We start from the raw sequence: 14,672 nt of genomic DNA, 5'->3' as shown, positions 1-14,672 counted from the left end.
TGTTGAATTCTTAGGTAATTATGATAGCTTAGACTAGTGATGGCATTGAGACCAAGCCCAAAACCTTGACATACTAACACCTGACATAAAATGTCAAAACCAGGACTTATATCTAGAATAGCATGTTCCCATCAGATTTGCATTTTTCAATTAATATTTTACTTGCAAGACTTATTGTTTGCAAATACTCAATTAAAGTATTTTGTGTTGGTTCTGAAACAACTATTTTCTGTTATATCTTATCAGTTAGCATGCATGGCTGTAAGCTGCCCACTAAAAACAATAAACCATTAATTCAAACTTTGTTTAATGTAAACTTGAGTTAGTTATGAGACGTTTCTATAAACATAAATAAAATCACAATCAATGACTCCAGAATTCAAGTTTATTAGCTCAATATTTTGCTATAATAGCTTCATCAGGAGCTATCAATGTCCTACAAGTTCCCTAATCCAGTTAAACCTAAACTGGAACACTGCCACTTGTAAACATGTTTATAAGGGTTACATTATATTATAAAGTATCAAATATTTTCAAGTTTATATTGTTAAGACAAAACAAACCAACAATGCTGCATACCATATGTTCCCTACATCAGCAAAGAAATAACCAACATTTGGAAAAACTTATAACAAAACACAACATTCCAGTAAACATCAAATTTATTCAAAAACCAGAAACAAAACTAAAGTCCATACAATGTAAAAACTATACTGACAAACACAACACCAACATAATTTATAAAATACAATGCAACAATTGCCATGAGTTCTATATTGGAGAAATGGAAACTAGATTCATAGAACACAAAAAAACACCTTCACACGTTTTTGAACACTGCAAATCAAATAAATACAACATAACCATAATATCTCCCAGATTATAAGTAGAGAAACAAATATAAACAAATGCAAAATCAAAGAAGCCCTACTTATACAGCAACTAAAACCAAAATTAAACCAATATAAAGGAACACTTTTATACCTATACTAATTAATAACATAACATCCAATTGCAACGCCCCCTACAATCCAATACCCATTTATATTCTCGTCCCTAAGGCATGCGTCTGGCAACAGTCACTAGCAAACTCTCTTTGTTAACCTGAAGATAACTTAGGAAGGTCGAAACGTTGTTCTCTGATAATCAATAAAAGCGCTAATACCCATACAAGCTGTTCTGAGATACATTTTTGTTTGAAGTAGGTTTCTTGTCATCAAGAATTACTCGAGTCTCTGAATTCTATGGTCATCCTAGAGATCTTAAGTCTTAGTTGTTCCTTAGATCTGTGGTATCTGCTTGCAGATTTCCAACAGAAAGTATATTATTGATTTAGACAGACAGTTGCACCTGTTATTGGAGTTAATCCCTGCTCATATAAACAGAACAAATCATTTTCTTGAACCGTTATGTTATGATTCACACCTCATTAATGATAATTCTATCCTGTTTACAATGGATGTTGTTCAATTATCTCCCAGTATCCCAACTGAAGAATCAATAGATTGTGTTATGACTATGATTACAGTAAAATACATGACTTATAACACTTAAATATTTCAACAGATTGATCAGAAGAACCTCTGAGGTTTGTATTAAATAATGGACATGCAAGATGGTTCAATTGGGAATTTTATAAACAAATCAGCTATAATATTCAAGCATATACTTAAACAGAAAGCATATAATTCTTGAAAAACAAGAGGGAATACTGGCTCTCCAATCTGGTACAGATTCATTGATGATGTATTTGAAGTATGGAACATTAATTTACAGTCTTTTTTTTCATTTCCATGAGTTCTTGAATACCTTTCACTCATTCATAAAACTGATACTTGTTTATTCCATATGAGGTAGAAATTTACAATTTCTGGACACTACAGTTCATGTCATGCAATTTGTTTTTGACATTGCTTATAAGTTTTGTATCCTTTCCACTTATTATTGTTTCAAAGCAGTTTCTGTTTTTCATTTATATGTTTTAGCTAATCATAAAACATACTGCAGTTCTCTTTATTTTTATATCTATAAATTAGTTATATATGTAATATGTTAGTATAGTTAGCATTATAACTATACTATAATATTACAACAATAATGGAACAGTTACATTAATTTATATATTGTTAGACACATGTTACAGCAGGCTCAAGAAATAGAACATTACAAGCAGTTTTATAATTTTATGACTATTCTGATATGAAGCAGTTGTGGATATTAACCCTGAGAAAGCTGCAATGGCAAAACACTGGTTAAAAATAAAAACAAATATATATTTGAAATGTAAAGATTGTTTCTTCTAAATATTTTTATTTACCTGTTTTTTATCCTATATTTATTGGTATACCATGAAAAGAAGGTAGTTTAATTAGATTTTGAATGTAATTCACTTAAACCTTGTGGCATGCACAGAAAAAAGATTTCTGTAGAAAGAGGATTAATTTCATTATACTATACTGTAAATCTCTAAAAACAATGGTAACACAAAGTAGAATAACACAGTTACCCAGAAGTATTGGATACTCCTCAGCTGACAACCACAGAGTGACAAATTCAATAAACAAGAAGTTCTTTGCTTCAATTAAGGACTGGTAATAAGACTTCAAAGGGCCTTTACCTAGATATATCAAAAGCAATACATTCCTTATTAGATGTTAACCTAAATCAAAGACAGCAGATGTTAAAACGATCAAAAAGCAAGTTTATCTGAATAAAGATCATTGGTTGTTACTAATATTGCAGATGTCATTTATTTAAACACATGCTTACTAATAATATTTCATAGGACTTATATAAACAACAGCAAAAACATTTAATGCCAGTAACATTTCACAATAACTAGGGAACATTTTTTTTTCCTAAAATCAAATGAATATGACTAACCTGTTACTACACAGACAATTTTTGGAAGTACCCTTTCACCTTTTCCTGCCTTTATTTCATAATCTGTAAGAACAAAATAGCATAACAATAAAACATGAACTATCCTTCTTCATAACAGAATATTTTGCATGGTTCTCTTATTACATCTTGTTGACATATAGCAATATAATAATTTGTATTTCATGATTATGAGAAACCCACTTGAAGTAAAAATTTATTCTAAAGATGGCTGGTATGGATATTAAAACTTCAATTAATATACAGAACAATGTTTCAGCTTTCTTAGGTCACCTTCAAGAGCATGAGTATCTTGTACACAAATAATGACAGTTTTCTAATTAACTGTTTTTACTGAAGATGTGCTATTTTCTACTGTGGTTACTTGCACTAAAACTATTAACAAGTCAAGTTCAAGTTATTTTCATTTTAAGTACAGAAATACTTTTCTACATATTACAATTTTATATTTCAGTTGCACAATCTCTAGAACTTCTTGAAAGGATATCAAAAGTTTTTTAAGGTAAATGTTTATATTCTATTTCTCATTTTCTCTATAACATCACTAACTCTAGCTATTGCCATCAATATACAATGCAATGAAATAATAACAATTACGAAACAATAAAAAACATACCTTTTAATATTTTGTAGAATATCTTTAAAATAATTGTCTTCCTTTTGCTAAATTCATAATTTCATATCTTTTCACATACAGTTAATTTTTAACGTTTCATTTTGCTTTCTTGTCTTTTAACACTTACTGCTCATCTTGACACAAGTCAATGATGCCCTTGAGGCATATTACAGTTTTTTTGGGCAACATGTGCAACCCTTCAGCAAAATGTTCATTCAGAAGTAATATCATAAGCATTGAGAATAGAAGCAAAGTAAGATATTTTTAAATGTTTAAACCTTTTAATTATACATTTTGTGTAATGCCTTTCTATCTTGAGCTTTGACAAAGATTTGACAACCAGATTGATTTCAAGTTACAATAGATCATCAGGAATTTTACTTGATAAACTAAAGGTTTCACAGGTATTTACCCATTAATTTCATTTATCTTTTATTGAAAAGTAAAACATAGCATGCACGTATAAGTGTACTGTGTATAGGTCAAAACTATGAAGCATTTAGCCAGTGTTGTGTTCACTGTGAGATCATTTTGCATTGTGTATCAGCCATCCAAAATTGTACTTATGATTGTGGCATATACTTAAAATCGTGACTTACAATCCAATTAGTGTTATACTTATGATTAGATAACAACCTTACATGTTAACTGACCAAATAATATTTCTAAACAATTCTAGAATGAATTTTGAAATTGTCATTGAGCTATTTAGAAGTGCCTAATTTAATGTAATGTAGTAGTTACATTATTGTAACAGGTGCTTGTCACACTTATGATAATAAGAACAATATCACAATCACAGTTTGGCCTATATGAATAATGTGAACTTATGAAGAAACCAGCCTTTCTGTGAAGGTCAACTGCAATTTAGACATTTTGTTTTGGTGCTACTATGACTATTCAATATCCAGACAGTGGGTTTGCTTTGTTCAAGTGCGCGATTCCCGCCTCAAACACCTTAAGCGTATGATCACCGAGCTACTGACCATGGTGTATGCTCTGCATACGGCTAATGACCGGCTCAGTCCGATCGAGATTCAGATGCCAGCCTCATGCCACCCCCCCACTCACTCCATTTAGCTGCTCACAGTTTTATAACATGCTCTATCAAAACTGTGTTTGTGTTCCCTAATTAGCCCTGCAATTTTACATTATCACTACCCTCTAATTAAGTACTTGTGCTATATGGTTAAAGATAAACACTTTTTCTAACAGTACTTCACGGATATGTTCTGGATGCCAGGAGACACACCTTCTATGCCATCATAGACAGGATGCTCAACGAGCTGAACAGAAGATTCTTTTCTGATGCCTGCAGTGTTCTGATGGGTGCAACTGCATTGAACCCCAAACACTCCACATTTCTGGACAAGCAAGCACTCTTAGAAATGGCAGCAAACTATGGTGTGGCAGAGGATGACCTTGCAGTGGAGCTCCATCAGTTGAACTGGCTAATTGCCAAGAAAAAAGACAAGGAGCAGAAAGTATCCACACCAATGGAGTTTGCAACTATGCTGGAGCCACACAAGGATGCCTTCATGGATCTCCACAAACTTGTATGCATCACTGTGACCCTGCCTGTGAGAGAAGTTTCTCATGTCTGAAACTTCTCAAGACGTACTTGCACAACAGCAGTGGTAACAACTGCATCAGCAACCTTGCTGTCATATCAGTAAACTCCAGGGCAAAACAACTCAATATTGATACTATTATGGACACATTTGCTTCCAAACACCAAAACAGGTGCATTGTTTTGAAGTAATATGACTATAAACACAACATGATGAAAGATAGTTAGCCTGATAGTGACCTTAGTTTTCCTCAGAGTGTATTAACTTCACATGGGATAATTCGTTTCTGCTATGTAAACTATGTCTTTATGTTATATTTCTTTTGATTTGTAGCTTTACTCTTAATGGTATATTAAATGTTCAATCTAAGCTAATCTTGATTTTCTTTATTATTATGTATTACCTTGGGTGGAATTTAGGTGAGCTTCCGCTTTTACATATACGCATATTTTCATAAACAGATTATTTCTAATTTGTAATAATGAATTATTAATCAGAGTATGAGTTTCCAATGAAAACCTCATTGAAAATGCAGTTCAAAATAGCACACCTTTCTGAACTGTACCTTGGTATTTATATTATTATAATTTACCATCTATACTTCATATTGATGGCATTTTGAGAAGCCCCTCCACAGTTTACCTCAGCCTCCCCAACAAAAATATCCTGGCACCACCACTGACTATAGTCAATTTCATGTAATCGATGATGATAAGTGCATGCCAATTTTAATTTAATCAGTTAGATTATAGTGTAAATGGACCTCTTTTTAATAACTATACACAAGTCTACATGTAGGCTATATAGATCAAACAAATCTGTTGAAGATAAGTGTGGCAGTTGTCAGTGAACTTTGAAATAATGAGTCAAAAGATATATAAGTATCTTATTGTCAAGACATACCTCTACTCAACTACCATTGTACTACTGAAGATACAGGGAGCCAAAGTAGAGAATTTTCATACCTCTTGGTCGCATAACAATACATCCAATATTCAAAATAACTTTTTAAAGTTTTTGCAGTACAGGACTTAAAACTTCAATAAAATAAAACTTTGAATCACTACACACATTATGACATTGATTTCATTCACATACATTGATATTAGAGGTGTTTAATTACATTTTAAATGCAACACACTGACTTTCCCAGAAAAGCATTTAAAGAGGTACCTGTTGTGAAAGGGTCAAGTATTTTAATTGAAGATTTATTTTTACTGAAGTTATTTGAAAGCAGACTCAATTTTTCTAGTATTATCATTATTTTATTATGCAGTGAAATATGTAAAATTAAAATGGAAAAAAATCTATGTACCTTTTAATTTTTTGTTGAATTATCATGAAAATCTTTTTAGTTTATTTTCTTAATTGTATATTTTTATTTTTCACAAAAACTTTATTTCTGATGTTTTAGTTTCCTCTCCTATCCTTTAACATTATTGCTTATTATGACACATGCCAAAAGGCATTCTCCAAGTGTCCTCAGCAGTAAAACATTAACAATCTTCAGAACATTGAAATATTTGCCTTCTACACTAAGCCTGATAAAGAGGCTGTTTGACTTATATTTTTAAAAAATTATTAAACCTTCCTGGTATGAATTTTAAAACATAAATAACATATACATACATATAAAAATATAAAACTAAAACCTGAATAAAATTTAATCATGTATCTTACTAACATATTTATAGGTGAGAAATAAAGCTGAAGCACTAGCAAGGTCACAAGCAGTAACAATGCCAAGATAATTTGTCAAGTTTTCTTTGGAATTCATTATGCCAATTTTAAAATAACTGTTGGCAAATAGTATTTCAAAATTTGCCTTCCTATTGATTACAAACACCAAGCTCAACTAAGTATACCTGACTGAGAAATCACAACTGTATCTGGCATTTGTTGAGAGTTCCAAAATTTTTTTTTTTTCTCCAAACATGTTCTAATAAGCTTAAAAGAAAATCTGTAAACAAAGCAATTAACCTAGTTTTTACATATATACATAGAAGTACAGTATATAGGAAGAATTATTTAAGTAGCTCAGATGAAAAGTCAAAATCTTGTGAATTTGTGTGTCAAATTTAAGCATTTTTCTTTTAGGTTTCTTTTGAAATAAAGGAATTATAATTAAGATAATATAAAACTCTGAACTATAATATAAAGTTTACTGCTAATATTACTGATATGAATGAATAGTAAGATTGTTTAATTAAATTTTGAATGTAACAAAGTAAAAGCTTGTGACATACACAGTACAGAAGTGCCCATAATTATACTGTAAAGAGAAACCAATCATAACCATGGGTTCATTGGAATAGTTTAGGTGTATTTTCTAGCAAAAGAAGATAATCAATGTTTGTAACCATGAGTTTACTGGAATAGCTTAGATGTATCTCCTATCAAAAGAAAATATTCAACAATAGTGAACTTATGTTCACTGGAATATTTCAGATGTACCTTTTGACAAAAGAAAAGAATCAACACTTGCAATCATGAGTTCATTGGAATAATGAAGGTGTATTTCCTCTCAAAAGAAAACAGTGACCACAAATTCATTGGGACAATTTAGGTGTATGCCCTGTTAAAATAAAACAATAGTTACAATGCGTTCATTGGAACAGTTCAACTGTAACTCTTAAACAAGAAAATAACACTAATCACATGTTCTTCCAAACAGTTCTTATGTATACCATCAAAGAGAACAATTAACAATGGCAACCTCTAAGTCAAATATTTATATTTCCAACAGTTCTTTCAAACTGCTCAGTTTCTACCTCATAACATTTCACTCACCTTCTAAAGCATCAAGAAGAATGGAAAAATCTTCATCATCTGAAACAAGTATCAAAACATCATTTTCATGAGTTATTAACTAAAAGAGCCAAAAAATTATCCTTAAGGTTATTACCAAAGATATTCTTAAACAAAAACTGTTTAATTAAATAAAGCATCAAACAGTTAGAAAATGGAATAGAAAAGAAAATATATGCATAGACACTGATATTTTATCAGTTAAGAAGCATCTTCAGTGTTTCATTGTTTTATGCTTTATATAAATTACAAATATATCTATAATTTCAGGATCTTTACTGCATAATTAATTTAATCAAAAATATCTGAGGTGTAAAAAAATTTCCAGCCACAAAAAAGGATTCAGTGTGAGACTTTAAGGAATGTAATCCAAACTGATGGTCAAACTGGCAGCTACACTTATAGTGTTAATAAGAATTTTAGAGCTAATGATCATTAGGCAGCATTTTATGCTTAAGCTCAAGGCATGATGGCGAGTGAAAGAAGATGCATGGCCTAGTTAACTGATGAATGAACACTTGCTATAAAAAATTATCAATGCTGTATGTGTCAGCCAATTTTGATTTCATTGCTTTAAGTCATACACACTACCATTTATTTGCTGCACCTTTTTTTTCATATTTAATGCATTTTTGATTAGATATCACAACTTTTTTGTCATTACACATCAACAAACAAGCAGGTAAAAAAGTAGTACTCAACTTTAGCTTTACGATCACAACTCTGTTTTTGGAACAGACATTTACTTTACAGAGCAAAAAAGATTTTAAAAATCCATGGTGGTAGTTTTCCTCTCTAAAACATTGTTAATTAATAACTTCCTTTATAATAACACCATAAAGTCTAGATTAACAGTTTCTAGTCATCACCTGCATTTACTCAGTACAGTTGTATCAAGCATAATTATTTACACTAACTGCTTAAACTCATATCATGTAACCTTAAACACTTTTTAATTAAAAGAATTTCATATAATTTAGCAAACTTGTGCTTAAAATTTGGCAAATAATAATGAGTAATAATTGATCACTCTTGTGACTCCTTTGAAAACTTGAGCTAGAAACTGTTAATATAGTTTTTGTATGGTCTAACCAATACTTGTTTATCTGCATGTCCTTTCACCCTATTGTTCTTGTGCTCTAAATCAGCCATATTTAATCTGAATGATAAAAAACTAAAAATAGTCCACAATGAAGCTGCAGTAAAATTTTATATTTGATATCTCATATGACTTTGTGTGTGTGCATGCATAAACATTTGGGTCAAATTTGAGCAGTTTTTGTTGAATAACTTTGCCCATGTGGCATTTAGATCAAATTTTACACCTAACTGTAGGCTGAAAAGATCCATCGGTGTATCAAATTTGAAAAAATCTAGAAAAGTTATGTATGTTTTTTCTAGCAAAGTTTCTGTACTTTCAATAAAAAAAAGAAGAAAAAAGAAAATAATTAAATCACAATTAGAAATTTTATATCTCATGCATTTCTTTACGGATTGCCTTGAAATTTGGTAGATTAAGAGAAGGTCCAGTAAAGCACATCCTCCAAAATATTTAATACTTTGGATTACCACAGTTCAAGCTACAGAAAATGTAATATTACTAAACTATTACTCCTGTTAATCAGGAGTGTCTCCTGCAGGTTATTTTGGCCAGACATCACATTGTTGAGTAACTTGATGAGGTTAGCAATAAAGTTTAATGTTGACAACATACTTGAAATTTGCAATTCAGTATAACAAAAATACCTATCTATCCAACAAGAACTGTTAACAATCAAATTTAGGCAGTTAATAACGTACTATAAATTGTCATCTCATATTAACATACATACCCACCTGTCCAACTAGTACTGCTTACAATCAAAGCTGGACGGTCAATGATCCAGTTTACTTTATCATCCTTTCTGATAGTGAACCTTGTTTCTTCCAATGTGTTATTCTGATGAAAATCTTTCCAAGACTCACTACCACTTTATAAAAATACAAACTTGAGAAGTTTTATTGACGTTAAGTGAAAACACTATACAAGTATAGTGAACATTGAAATATGAATTAGTAAGATATTTGAGAGTGGAAAATGTGAAACGAGAACTTTCAGTTTGAAATCAAATTTATGTATCTTTACACTACAGAACAACTGAAAAAATAAATATATCCAATCTCTCATGTGTTCAAATTCATACTGGATCTCCCGACATTTAGAAACATATAATGCTCATTAACCCTATCACAAATGGCTCATGCACTGACCTTGCAACCACTATTGATTTACCTACTATATCTCTCAACGTACTTAACATATCTTCACAAAATATGGTAAACTTTCAACAAACTTTAAATGTCTTTTGTAGGAAAAAAATAATAATCAGACTTTATAATTAAGTATTTTCACTAAAAATTTGTCCATAATTATATGATGTCAGTGTATATTTACTGCTCTCAGTGAAAACTGATTAAAAATACTTTTCTTTTTATATTCTATGTTACTTTCTAAACTATAGCTCTGTACAGAATTGGTTGATTTGATTGATCTTATAGTCACCATAAAAAAATTAGGTAATAATTCTAAGTAACCCTTTTTCTTTCTCGAATGACTTCAAATTGTATCAAGAAACCACAGCTGTTTATCATAGTAACTTAAAAGTTTGAAACAGGAAACATCTATTTATACTTAATTTTATTGTTTATTGCTTTTTGAACAGCATATAGCTAATAACCTTGCCACACAAGTTGTAAATCACTTTGGCAAACACATAATTCACATTATCCTATCAAATTATGTAATAACAGGATACTCATGAGCCTACCTAGTGAAACACTTGTTATTAATTTTCATTTTATGTAACCAAACATTACCTAACTTAACAATTTTCTAAATTTTACATTCTAATTACTTTTACAATAATAAATAAAGACAAGAAATACAGTATTTATCTGGATCTTCTTTTCTATTGTTGTCAACAGTCCATGAAAGTTAACCCTACTTTTTTTTTTATATTAATGGTATTATGGTGCAATAAATAATTTATTATTTTAATTAAATAATGCACAGAATTAAACAGAGAATAACAATACATAGATAACAGAGAATATCCTAAGATTATCACAATTTTTCTGGCTTTCTCACTATGAACAAGAGCCATTAAAACGTCTTTTAAGTTTGTCAATGTGTTTCCTGTGGGAATGAAGCTTGAACTGAAAGTAAATTGACAATTCTCAATACAGAAAACAATTTCATATAGCACATCGTTTAGTAGATTAAACTTTTGCTTTCCATTGATTATAAATAATACAGTAAAAAAAGTTTAAATTGATTAGTTCACTATCTGGTGAATTTAATTCTTAAGATTTTTACTTTTTTTACTCACCTTTGGTCAAAAAATGAACAATAGTTCAAGCTCAGAATAATAAGACTCATAATAATTTAATTCCAGAAATTCACCACTATTATATGACAAAAATATAAACTCTTACAAAAGGGAAAAAATTACCAATTTCAAGCTTCACCTTGGTTCTGATTTCCTCTGGCCTTACCTTGGTCCAAATGCAGAATTTTCTTTCATTAGTTTCACAAACAAACTGTGACTCTGTTCAGTTGTTACAGAAGAAAATCTTGCTGAAGAACGATCATAGAGAACTGTTGCACTATAAAAAACAAACAAATATAAAAACATTTGTTTTAAAAATTAGCAAATACATCACCACATTCTAACAAAACCTAGCCACAAAATGAGTAAATCTATTGTACCATAAAACCAGACAAATATTAGATCAGTAAAACCTCAGAAGTTTGACAACTTTCACTTTAAACAGCTGTGAAATTAGTGTCTTCTGAGAAGAGAATCAGAAAAAAAAAGTATAACAAAATAATACACATCAAGAAAACATACAAACTAGGATTAATTAATTGGTCGTAAATAGAAATACATGTTTGCTGTACATATAGTACACATATTAAGAAATAGATTGTAAAAAAGATAAAAATAACATTGTACGTTAACTCCAAGTAACCCTGTTCAGCAAAAATAAGAGGTGTGTGTACCATATTCTCTCCATGCAATGCAAGTAACAGGACTGTTAGAAACTGTTCACAAGAGTTATTTAATACAAAGAAAACAACATGATCATGTTACAAACAGGTCATAATAGTCATTTGGTGCAAAAAAACACTTCACTGTATTACAAACTGATCACAAGAATCATTCAGTGCAATGAAGTTAATGAGTCTGTTTAGAAACAGATTACAACAGTTAATTCATGTAATGAAAAGAACAGGTTTGTGTACAAAAAGACTGCGAGAATCATGTGCAATGAATATAAGATTTGTTTATAAACAAATGAAAGACTTATACATTCATTATCTATTTCAACTAAATTAATGATTCCTTTTATAAATAGATAATATAATATGGTTCAATATAATTTCATTTTTCCCAAATGTACTAGAAGCTTGAAAGAGATTTCTCAAAACATACTTACTTGATATTCCACTTAGCACTAAGATCATGTTTCATTGCCTTGGTAACACAAAAATGACCATATGCTTTTGCTCCAAAGAAGCCCTCACACCTGTGATTAACAATATAATACAGACAAACATAAAGGCCAAAGTTATACAGCTTTCTCTCAAAACTACTGTTTCATGCATAATACATGTAAAATCTAGATAAGTTTTAAATGCTTTTACACACTGTTTATATAACTCATGTGTAGCAGTAATGTATTTTAAAACATAGATATCCTTATAACCTAATATTCCATAGTCTTCTCTCAGAACTACTGTTTCACTATGTTTACGTAACTCACACTTAGGTGGCAACATACATGAACTGGCATTTCATGATGTACATAAACTATCATGGTATTTATAGATATAGACAATCAAGTTATGCAATAATGCATAATGATTATATATATGCTCAGACTAGTGTTACATTCTAGCAAGTCTACATATATTGCAGTCTATGGTCTACACATTAATTGGCACTGTATGTACACCTATTTCATCAATGCTACACAATATTTGGAATATAATGAATATGATGTGGAATCGTTCATATGCTTTCTTTTGTTATATTTCAGATGATAACACTAGTGCCATACCTAGAAGCATTTTTCATGGCACAAATCTTTCAGTTTTAGAGAAAAAATCTCCCAAGTATAGAAATATATTGTAAAAAAGAGCAAAAATATAGCAATTACAGAAATTACTTGAAAACCTATTTTTTAAAAATTATTTCTAAATGTCTATTTCACACTTTATTCAATCCCTAAACAAGTGAAATACAGTGAGTACACAAATGTTTTCAAAGTGGGAAAACAACATTTAGAAGATATCTTACCATTTACAAAGTTTCACAAGTAGATGGCATTCTCCAAGAGTCAAGCTCAAGATAGTGTAGCCATAATTGTGCCAATCCACAATCAGTTTACAAGTTGGGAACAAGTAGCAATAAAACCACACAAGAGGAAGTGTGGGTATTGATGGAGGATTCTGTAAAAAGTGGAAGATGAAAATATATTTCTAAATCTTTGGCAGCAGAGAAGTATCTAAGGGTAATCAATTAACTAACAGCAGAAAAAAAAAAAAAAATCAATAAATTTATGTTACCCAGTATCTAAAATGTAACATTTATGTGTAATTTAGCTAAGTTATTTGTTAAAGCACAACTTTCTTGCTTTGGCTAATTTATATTAAGTTTAGACTACACTTGGAAATATAATTAAGCATACATAAAAACACTAAATGGAGATTAAAGTAATTCTTTAGAAGCAGACATATGGGAAATCACACCAAGTAAAGATTAAAGTCACTTTTAAGAAGTAGAAATATGATCAGTCACACATACCAGATTAAAACCAAGTAGACACATGGGACAATCACACTAACTTTAAGACAATTTTAAGTAGTAAATATACGATTAATTACACCAAATAACCTTGATGCCCAGCTAATCCTTAAAAACTGAATGTATCATTAAATTTTGTTTCTAAATGCTTCTCACTGAAGCTGTTATCATATTTATTTACAAACTATCTCCTTTCAATGTTAAATTACACCATTTACTCTGACAGTTTTCATCACAGAAACAGTCTTCTTTTAACAAAGATAAAAAAATAATATTTAAAAACATTCAGGAAAAATGTAAAATAACAAACACAAATAAATTTGCATATTAAAGAAGTTGGTTCAAACATCCAATAAATCTGCAGCCTATGGTATGATATTATACTTAGCAGTTTTTCAAGACTCAAACTTTGTTTTGACTCTTGGAGAAAACTTTCTCTTTGTATTACTATCAAAGGACCATAAAACATATTTTGTTTTTTCATTCAGACCATACTTTAAGTATTCAAATGGCCCTGTTAAATTCAAATGAAAAAATAACTCAAAATTTATCTTGAACTTTTACCTTAAAAACAAAATTGAATTGTTGGAAAGGATTCAGAGGAAAGCTATAGAATGGTGTCTGGAATGGAGGAGTTGTCATACAAGTTACAATCTCTGAAATCATATTCTCTTGAAGAAATAGGAAATAGAGGAAACTGACTGAGGTATTTAAGATTATAAAGAGAATTATAGTGCTGATGTATCATCTTTTTCATATTTAATAGTAGAGTGACAGTATATAGTCAGACTAAGGGGGACATACAAATTTTGGCAATGTAGGAGAGTCAGATTTATTTTTCTAACAGGGTGGCTGGTTCATTGGTTTGATGTTTTATGTTGTAAAGCAACTAGGCTATCTGCACCAAACATCCAGTTAAAATTAAAA

General features: G+C 30.2%; 1 protein-coding gene across 5 annotated transcripts in view; it reads right to left on the bottom strand.

The window, feature by feature from the left end:
- The window catches only part of Alg1 (ALG1, chitobiosyldiphosphodolichol beta-mannosyltransferase), a 51,239-nt gene that overhangs the window by 21,985 nt on the left and 14,582 nt on the right, over window positions 1–14,672 (bottom strand). For all 5 annotated transcript variants that reach the window (XR_013025299.1, XM_076489981.1, XM_076489985.1 and 2 more), the window contains exons 5-11: window positions 13,239–13,390; window positions 12,376–12,465; window positions 11,431–11,541; window positions 9,733–9,866; window positions 7,879–7,917; window positions 2,884–2,946; window positions 2,507–2,617 (exon numbers count right to left, since the gene is read on the bottom strand). Coding sequence is in view for 4 of the 5 variants with exons in the window: in XM_076489981.1 (XP_076346096.1) it covers window positions 2,507–2,617; window positions 2,884–2,946; window positions 7,879–7,917; window positions 9,733–9,866; window positions 11,431–11,541; window positions 12,376–12,465; window positions 13,239–13,390 (700 nt within the window). In the remaining variant the exon portion in view is untranslated. The remainder of the gene's footprint in view (window positions 1–2,506; window positions 2,618–2,883; window positions 2,947–7,878; window positions 7,918–9,732; window positions 9,867–11,430; window positions 11,542–12,375; window positions 12,466–13,238; window positions 13,391–14,672) is intronic.

Source organism: Tachypleus tridentatus, chromosome 2 (assembly GCF_004210375.1).
Source record: "Tachypleus tridentatus isolate NWPU-2018 chromosome 2, ASM421037v1, whole genome shotgun sequence".
NCBI classification, from domain to species: Eukaryota; Metazoa; Arthropoda; class Merostomata; order Xiphosura; family Limulidae; genus Tachypleus; species Tachypleus tridentatus.
This window is presented reverse-complemented; position numbering and strand designations above follow the sequence as displayed.